Source organism: Anoplopoma fimbria, chromosome 23 (assembly GCF_027596085.1).
Source record: "Anoplopoma fimbria isolate UVic2021 breed Golden Eagle Sablefish chromosome 23, Afim_UVic_2022, whole genome shotgun sequence".
Lineage (NCBI taxonomy): Eukaryota > Metazoa > Chordata > Actinopteri > Perciformes > Anoplopomatidae > Anoplopoma > Anoplopoma fimbria.
Window position 1 is genome coordinate 17,668,693 of NC_072471.1, and position 9,971 is coordinate 17,678,663.

At 40.3% G+C, this 9,971-nt stretch overlaps 1 protein-coding gene across 1 annotated transcript in view; it reads right to left on the minus strand.

Moving 5' to 3' along the window:
* The window catches only part of net1 (neuroepithelial cell transforming 1), a 33,077-nt gene extending 23,334 nt beyond the window's left edge, over positions 1-9,743 (minus strand). The window contains exons 1-2 of the mRNA XM_054624600.1: positions 9,536-9,743; positions 1,033-1,096 (exon numbers count right to left, since the gene is read on the minus strand). Of these exons, the coding sequence (XP_054480575.1) occupies positions 1,033-1,096; positions 9,536-9,678 (207 nt within the window). The 5' untranslated portion in view covers positions 9,679-9,743. The remainder of the gene's footprint in view (positions 1-1,032; positions 1,097-9,535) is intronic.
* Positions 9,744-9,971: the final 228 nt, after the last annotated feature.

A 9,971-nucleotide genomic window follows, 5' to 3' on the forward strand; every position in this document is an offset into this window, starting at 1 on the left:
CTAACCTCAGGTGTGCATAATAAACTACAGGTTACAGATTTAAAATACAATAAGTTGCAAAAACAAATTGATTATCTTAGTTATCGTATCGGCCATTCAAATTAAAACACAAAGTTAAAACACAACCGCTCAAATTCGTATCTTTCTTCACTGTACTCTACGAGCGTATGAATGTGAATAATCATTTGAATCAGAAACCTTCAGTATTTGGATCCTGTAGCTCGCGAACAAAAAAGTGGTCGGATTATAGAAGACTACAGCTGTTATTTCAATATGTCAGACACATATCTAACCAACATTTAAGGAAATAGAAGTATCAGAGCAGACTCAGATAGGCAGATACCCCATATAAGAGGACTACGATTGGGATCGGGACCAGAGGAAACTTGATCGGGACATCCTAATTTATAAGAGGACATATTCAAGGCCGAATAAGTAGCGTTAAAACTTCAATTCTGTATTCCCTACCTATTAAGCATTCAAGCCAACACATCCCAGACATTGTATTGAGCATAGTGCTTAACATGCTCAGAGTAAGGAAGTTCAAGTAAATAAGACATTTGTCCTCCGTCTGGATGGTGCATCGGGATTAAACTGGCTGCGGGCCAACAGGGAGCGGCCGTCCAATCGCCGTGACGATGAACAGCGCTGCCGTTTCCGAGACCTTGTTGGAAAAAATCCGAGGCGAGATTTAAAGCCAAAACACCTCGTCAGTAAGGGAAGCGGCGCTTACACTGTCATCCTAAAGCCAGCTTGCAGGAATGTGCAGACGGTAAATGTGGATGAAAAGTGAATACATCATGCAAGTACTGTTTATTTAATATAAAGTAAATATGGACTGGAGGTAATTGTCTCACTGCTAAGCACTTTCATGTCTTGGCTTTGGACCACCAGGCACATTTTGTGTCCCCTTACTGTAGAGCTGACAGCCGGCTCTCTGCTTATTGATTAATAATAGATTCACCAATATGAATGTCTTGCAGGTGGCCCTAATATGATCTGCTAAAAAATGAACACGAGGCCTGTACTCACCAGACTGAAGTCCCATTGTGGTCCTGGGGTGAGGAAGGTGAAGGAGCTTCCTCTTCGCAGGGACCTGTACAACATAGGAGGGGGAGAGGGGTCACGATTAGAAGTTCAATTCATCCTTAGCTACAAAAAACCAACATCTACAGGGCCTGTCCAGCATGGTGCACCACCGGTGTAATTGTAAGTGTTATCACCGAAAGGTCATCCATCAAAACCCACCACCGCTGTGAAGAAACATGACTCAGATTGATCTAAACCCCCCCAGTGGAGTCCAATCTGACCTAAAGTCCAAGCTGAAGAGTGAGTAAAGCCGATGACTAGGTGAGAGCGTTCATAATGAGGGTGATAAGAGGGGAACCATGACTCATGGAACATTGGTGTCCAAAGAAAACATCATCCACCTCTTCTGGTTACCTACCACAGCCTCAGCATGGTGTCGCCGTCGGAGCTTGTCCTCCCAACTCAGATAAGGATCCTTCACCAAGTCAGGATGGGAAGGGGAACATGATGACCCCCTGGTCCACTTCTTAAAAAAAAAAGGCCTCATCTACTGCTAAGCTGTCCCCATGTGAGATTTGAAGGAGGAGTCCTTCTTTAGCCCCACACCTTCCTCCCCCACCTCCCAACGATTTGGACGTCGGCCAAATGTCTCTTTTTGCTGGGAAAGGGGACAGGCTTGCCTTTTTTGGGGACTCTCCACAGTGGGATTTTCCGGATTAACCCCCCCCCAAAAACAAACCCTACTATGCACACTGTAAATCCTTCTCATGTCAAACACCGGATCTTCAACCTGTGATGAATAAATTGTTACTAAAGGCCACCCTGAGGACAATTACACAACACGCCATGCTCAGTGGATGAACACGGAGAGAAGACAAAACATCAAAGCAGTGCTTAACGTCCGTCTCGTACCTACAATCATCATTTTTATTGCAGCACTATTTCACACTGATGAAGCATGAGAACTGGGTCTCACCACTGCCATACATGGCTAAGTTACTGTGCAGCTTATGAAACACAGTACGCCTGGACACAGACTGTAGAGAGAGGAGACTGTATCCTGTTAGAGAGGATTTATCGCCATGTTATATTTTATGAATAATGCTGGATGTGTTATTTTTGCAATATTTACAAATGCATATAATTTGCTTTTTTACATTTATTTATATTTATGTTATTATTATTTTCCTAATGGAGCTAAAGGAATCACATAACTTAGCTATTAAACTAAACTGCTGAACCTGACAAAATAAAAAGAAGGAAAAGGCAAAACGCTGTCTGGTCATTGAGAAGGAACCCAGTTAAAAATGATTTGGGTAAACGCATCAATCTCTGCACATATTGTTTAAATACAACTTGACAGTGAAAAAGCAGCTGCCTCCCCAGTTTGCCTGCAGAATATTCTGTTTAAGGTGGATTCTTGCCATTTCTTTCTGTATTTTTAAATTTCTTTCCAATTTTTTTATATTTTGCCTCTAGGTCCCAGTATTTGCTAGAAACTGTAGTTTGTCTGCAGCTACTTTTTTTTTTTTTTTTTTTTTTAAAGATGAAGAAAAGCTACATTTCTCATAAATGTAGATACCACAAATGAACTCTTGTGAAAATGCAGGCAGAAGATGAAGTGTTAAGACATGGTGGAGTGTGTTTATAACGGAACTATCACGCAACGATAGTGTATCACACTCAGCAGACATGACAGCCTGGTGGATCAAAACCTCCTACGTTGCTCGGTTTTCGTAAAAATGTTACCTCACACATGATCATAAACGGTGTCAGAGAAGTTGATTATATTGCGGATGTATGCCTCAGGGGGGGGCATCCATGGCGGGACCTTAAAAGGCTCCAGCAATCCGGAGAATGCGGGGCTGCTCAGAAACACTTGTTCTGTGTGTGTGTGTCCGGCAAGTGCTGCTTGTAAGGCTGAGTCATTCCAGTTATACTGCTCCATACTACTGTTGCTCCAGTTGGCTTCTATCCGTAGACACAGCCGACCGTCCATCTATAGTCAGCACTACGGGCAGCTGCAGCCTCTCTCTGCTCTGACACGTCGGAACAGCGAGATGAGGAAACAATTAGTTCATTCATTTATTTATTAAGCGGATTGACAGAAAAATTAACCGGCAGCCATTCCGATGATTGATTAATAGTATAAGACATTTTTCTATCACAAATGTCAAACAATGTCTGGTTCCAGCCTCTGAAATGTAAGGACTTGCTGCTTTTCTTTTATAAACTGGATCTCTATTGGTCTTGGACTGTTGGTCAGATAAAACAAGACAGTTCCTTCCTTCCTGCCGCTTTCTGTCATACAGTATTTGTACATCACATTGAAAGTCATTGACCTTTTTTTTTTAACAATTCTCATTTGAAAGTCCTCATATGCTGCACAGCAGTTTGTGTGGGACTAATAGAACAGAACTGGGTATCTGAAGTTAACTGAAGATCCCCCATGGCTAAATCAGCCACTGCTAGCCGATCTAAGTGGTTAAAAGAACCATCTCTGGGAAACTCAGTGAAAAACCACAGTAATAATGCTCACATACAACCACAAACCAGAAGTGTTTCACACCACTGTAGCCTAGTAAACTACTTCACAGACATGTTTGACTGAAGAGACAATAAAATGAAAAGGGGAGGGAGGCAGACATGTCCCGTGGAGCTCAGTGAGTTGAACAGAGCACCAACCTGCACTAATGAACTGAGTTAGGTTTCCTGTTGGGACCACCCATGCTGGGTGCACCGCTGCTACCGTAAGGTGTTCAGGATAAACAGCATGTGTTTGCAGAACAACAAGAGAGAAAGAAAATGAGAAGCTCCCTGGGTGTCCTGGAGGCAAGTCAGGGGTCAGAGGTCGCTGCAGGTGTTGTTCAGGCTTATAACTGTCAGAGTGCTGAATTAACGTTACGCTCCTGCACAGGAAGCGTCCTCAACGTCCAATTTTGGACACTCAACGTGTAAATCTTTAAACTTCCAAAGGAGGCCATGGACTGCTTATCTGGGTGGTTAAAGGATGACAGATTTACCTCCCAAAATCAGTAGTTTGTGATATTGGAGGGATTTACCGTATTTTCCGCACTATAAGGCGCACTTAAAAGCCTTTAATTTTCTCAAAAAACGACAGTGCGCCTTATAATCCGGAGCGCCTTATATATGGATTAATTCTGGTTGTGCTTACTGACCTCGAAGCGATTTTGTGTGGTACACGGCGCTCTGTCAACATGTTTTAGTACGACTTTGGTAAACTACAAAGCCGCACCGCAGCAGCATTACGGCTACCGTAGTCAGGAGCGTCGCGGAGTAATACATACTGTGCTTCACCGTAATATTACAGTGTGTGTGTATAAGGACCCCAAAATGGCACCTGTCAGCGGACTGAAACTCAAGAGACACGCTGCGAGAATATTGTGAATACGCTCATTAACGTTTGAACGGACTTCACACTCAAAGTTTGACTGACTGACTGTTTTGTTTCGCTTAATGCGCCTTATAGTCCGGTGCGCTTTATATATGAAAAAAGATCGAAAATAGACCATTCATTGACAGTGCGCCTTATAATCCAGTGCGCCCTATAGTGCGGAAAATACGGTAATTGTTTTTACATTATTTCGATTTTTCTTTGACAAAACATTAAAATGGTTATGGCGTGATTGTTGCTGGTATGTGCACCAAACAATTATGTTTTTTAACATCTGTAAAATAATGATTTTATTTTATTTTGACACACATTTGTCTTTTAACAAATATTGTTCCTACTGTGATTCAACAACTGCAGTATGCCATATTGCAAATTCAATATAAATGTAGATCTATTGAGCAGCCCTACTATGATGCTCTTTACTTGCTTGCACTTTTGACTAACTACATTCACTCTACTGTTGCACACCACTGGTCTCCTTAGATACAAGCATCAAATGACGGACTAAAATATTTTGAATTGTAAAATATTGGCTGATATGTTGACATGGCTTAGGTATTAGTGTAGCTAGGGCTGGACAATATATCGATATATTTGTATGGTAATGAATGGTGAATCATTTGTTTCTTTCCTTTGTTTCTTTGCTTTATATGGAGAACTAAGCTTTCTTTTTTTACTTGTTAAGGGCCTTAATATAAACTTTCTTTTGGAGTGGCACTACCTATTTAAATAATAAGCCCTCTCTTAGAAATGTATTTTACCATGTTGGAGTTGCCAGTTTAACGGTTTTGCAAAAAGTGAAACTTTGATTACATTTTGACCTTGAATGAATTTGTCAATTAAATTATTTATTTTTAAGAAAATAAATCGTTCAGAGAAATCAGTCAGTTGATGGATAAATTGATAGGAAGCTAGTCATTAGTGGCAGCCCTACTGGAACACTTTACACTCACCTCCTCTAGCTCTCGGTTAATATTCAATGGAAGTCATCTATTTAGCCCTTCGAATAATTCATGTGCAATCACAGTGAGTCATCATGTAATGGCAAATTACAAGTGAAACATGGTTAAGAAAGAAAATAATTGCTACCTGTGGCATGTTGCAAAAAAGAAAACATGACCGCTCTTCCGCGCATTGACTTAATGTCTCACTGCTGAATCTTAACAAATGTTGGATTTTTGTAATAAAACAGTGAGGTAGTTAGCTCATCCCCAACAGGTCAGCAGTATGAAAAAATAAATAAATAAAATAAATGGCATGCTTATTAGATGTCCAAACAATGTCTGGTTTTACAATTGTAGAAGGTTATCATGCTATGATGCAACTGTACTGCGGCAAAGAAATTAACCAGGTTGAATTTTATAAGCGTACCGTCACACTGTCATAGTTTACTGGCACAATGACTGGGACAGAGTCATCCTTTTACTGTTATCAGAATGTTCTGGCAGGGGATTGCTTCGCCTTTTTTGGGTCCACAGTGAGTTGTCCGGACTCAACAGCATACTGTTAATCCTTTTCATGTCAAACAACTTTTCTTCAAGCTGTATGATTGTTTAAAAAGGAGTAATGTCTTAAGTCTGGCCACAATTTTTGTTTCAAACCATAAAAGAATGAACTAACATCATCAGCACAATGTGAAGAGGTTACAGTGTATTTTGCTGCAGAGATATCTACTGAAATGAGCATGCTAACCAGCTAGCTGCGGCCCGTCCTGCCTTGTACCTCGAGAGGTGATAGTGAGTTTGCCGTAGCATCCACTCTGCCCTGAGTCCAACATGGGAGGACCATGAAGTGGAATGTTGAAGGTACAGGTCATGTACTTTTTTTGTTTGCTTTGTTTATTGGATTAAAATCGACAGTGGCAAAAACGAGAAAAGGACTCGAGTTTTCGCTTGGTCCTCCCAACTGCCAGGAGACGGACCTACCCTAGATTGTATGGACCCAGTAATAGAAAAGTAAAATGTTGCCCCCTTTTCCTTTGGAGCATGTGGCCAGAACTTTCACATTGTTAAAACAAGGTCGAGCTGGACGAGGCCACCCTGAGGACAATTACACAACCCGTCACGCTCAGTGAACGGATGAACACGGCAGGGAAAAAAACATCAAAGCAGTGCTTAACATCATTCTCGTACCTACAATAATTTGGATTTTTATTGCAGCACTATTTCACACTTATGAAACATAAGAACTGGGTCTCACCACTGCCGTACAAGGCTAAGTTACTGTGCAGCTTATGAAACACAGTAAGCCTGGACACAGTCTGTAGAGAGACTGTATCCTGTTAGAGAGGATTCAACATTATGGTTTTTGATAAAAACGTGATGAAAAATAGACACCACTTGTATGCACAATTTTTATGACTCTAGTTTGAAAAATAATAAATGAAAAACTACTTTCAAAAAAATGTAGACACCACAATTATTATTAAAAGATTACAGATTTCACATAATTTTCTCTTCGCCTAAGTAGTAATTTTGAATAAAATAAATAAATAAATAAATCAACATTTAAAAACTAGTGATATCATTCTTCAATACAGACTGATGTTCAGTAAGTAAATTATGGTTAATTTAGAGTCCTATAGACCATAAAACAGATTATGCTTAAGGGCGGGGCAACCTTGTGATTGACAGGTCACAACCAGAGCCGTATAAGGCCTCACTACGTCAATCGTCCGTAGTCCAAATATGCTCACTTTTGTTTATTGATGTAGAACGGCAGTCCAAAAAACGAATGTGTGACATGACAACGACTACATCGACTTTTTATATACAGTCTACGGGAAGGATGAGCAACAACTTGAAATCTGAAACATAAAATTCTTAAAAAATAAATAAATCTGAGCTGTTACTGTTGGCCAAGAATATTAGTTTGGTTTAACTATCACCTATTTAGTTTGTAGCATACTTCTACTGGGGACATCTTAGCAAACTATCAGGTCATAATTTATTTAGACATAAATTCGCTCATGGACGTAGACTCATCCATGTCATGTTTCCTATAAAATGAGCTATTCTGAAAGCCTTTTCATGAATACGTGATCGATATCTCCACATAGTCCTCAGAGTCACACGCCAGGGGACAAAGGTCTTTTCTACCCCCGTACCTGCTCTACGTGTCGAGGAAAGTGTGGCCCATGAGTCAGTGGATTAGCATCCCAGTCAGCCTTGCCCTTGTTTGTTAAAGTTGACTCTGAAACTGAAGCGCCCCAGCACTGATCCCCGTCTGTCCTCCTGCGTCTTATCTACCGATACTACAGAAGGCATGCAAGGGAACACACACACACACACATGGCATTTTCATGACGATAGGATCATATCACAGGGCGCATACTACTATTGTATTTATAGTTAAATGAAGTGAACTTTGTTTAACTTTATTGTTCCCAGTTTTTGTTGGCACAAACCCCACAAAAAGAACGTTTGTACAACTCAGTCCCCGCCCATTCAACGTGCAAGTTTAACCAAAGTGCTTTACACGGACAGAAAACTTACAATGCTGAGTTCACAAGCTTTGAAACTTTATTTATTTCTGACGGTTGAATTCCACTGCCAGTCTAGTATTTAATGCCAGACTCAGTTGGGAAATCAAAACTTATTTTCCCTCACTCAACGTTTATGCTTTTTTCCCCTACCATAAACCTTGTTACGGAGGTCAAATATCGGGTGATGGTTTTCCATGTTTGTCTGCAGAGCCGGTTGGGCACTGGGCAGGGCTGGCCCACTTTGGCACACAGCATGGAAAGCCTTCGAAAAGAGTCCAGTATAAACTCTCGCAGGGGTTTATAATCCCCAAAACATTCTGATTGCTGTTATTACAGTATGTTAGCAGCCAGCCTGAGAAATTTACCAGATAAATCTCACTGTATTGATACAAATGAGCTCCGGGATGCTATTTAAATACTGGTCACATTTATGGACAATAGATTAAATAAAGAATACCTGAGGGGACAATGATAAGTGTTTGTGTTGCCTGGATCCAGAATAACACCATCTCTAACCACAGAGTTGGGGCTGGAGAAACACTACCTAGATACTATGGTGTACTATTTTGGGTACCGACTCTGGAAAGGTCACGCTCACAATGAACTGGTATTGCTGTTAGTTTTAGGGATTTTACTCAAAGAATAGCTTCAAAGTCTGTCTTAAAACAATACTGACGTGCTGTTTTTTTGTTAAAAGACTTATTGGTCGCTGTGATCACTCATCCTATGAATATTTTGATGACCCCTTTTTTAGCGAAACCACAATTTAAGTGATGGGGGACAGAAATGCAACCTAACGTCTGTTTTTGTAAATATCTCTTTAATTAAAACAAATCTAAAAGTAATGATTCACTCTGTGGTTTTTGGATCTGAACCCGTTTCGCACATTAATGTGTGTCGAGACTTAAAAAGTAATTCATATCAACTGATAGAATAAAAAGCAGTGCATCTGAATACATATTAATGTATTGTTCGAATGTACAAAACATCCCCCTTAAACCTCGTATGCATTTTCGAGTCAAATAACTATATATTTTTTTTTTCTTCATTAACAACAAATGCTCACTAATATATATATATATATATATATATATATATATATATATATATATATATATATATATATATATATATATATATATATATATGTATATATATAGTATATATATATATATATATATATATATATATATATATATTATATGCCATCCACAGATATATATAATATACATGTATATGTATATATATATACTATATATATATATATATATATAGATGTCAGCAATGCTAATGGCCATCCACAGATGAGAGGGCAGAGAACAGGGCTCGACCAGCAGCAGGCCTCTGCTGACATCTTGTGGCTACGTAACGTGAACGCGCCGCTACGTAACGTGAACGCGCCGCTACGTAACGTGGACGCGCCGCTACGTAACGTGAACGCGGTGAGCTAAAGCTTGCTAGCCACCGTTAGCTCAACTGTGAATGTGTTTTCCCGGACTAATTCGCTAATGCTGTTTGGCGCTGACGGTTTAACGGGGTTGTATTTATTGTGTCACTGCAGCTTTATTGAGGTTCATTCAGAGTCTGGACAGAAAAGACGGACTCACCGTCTCAGACTGCTGCTGCTGCTCTTGAGGGGAGACTCTTCCTCATCAGCTGAAAGCTTCCTCCTCAGGTTCCTGGAGCTCGGTTGTCTTTTCGGTTTCTCTGAAGTCGAAACGGGAGCTCGGGCTTCATCGGTTTCACCCATTTGAAAATGTCATAGACCAGGGGCAACTAGCTCAACAGAATAATAACTATAAATCTATTCTACAACTCTACTACAATAGCAGAAGCTGGTCACTGTTTTTGAATATGGCGGAAATCCAGAACTCGACCAATGAGAGGAGAGCGGAGGAGCTCGTTGCTAGGATATTACGCTAAATGGGCGGGGCCAGAGCAGTTCAACTTTGGGGCAGATAACACAATGCAACAGTTTCAGTTTGCAGTGATTATGATGCAATTTAAAAGAGTCACAGTATTAATGATGTTGTCCATTCACCC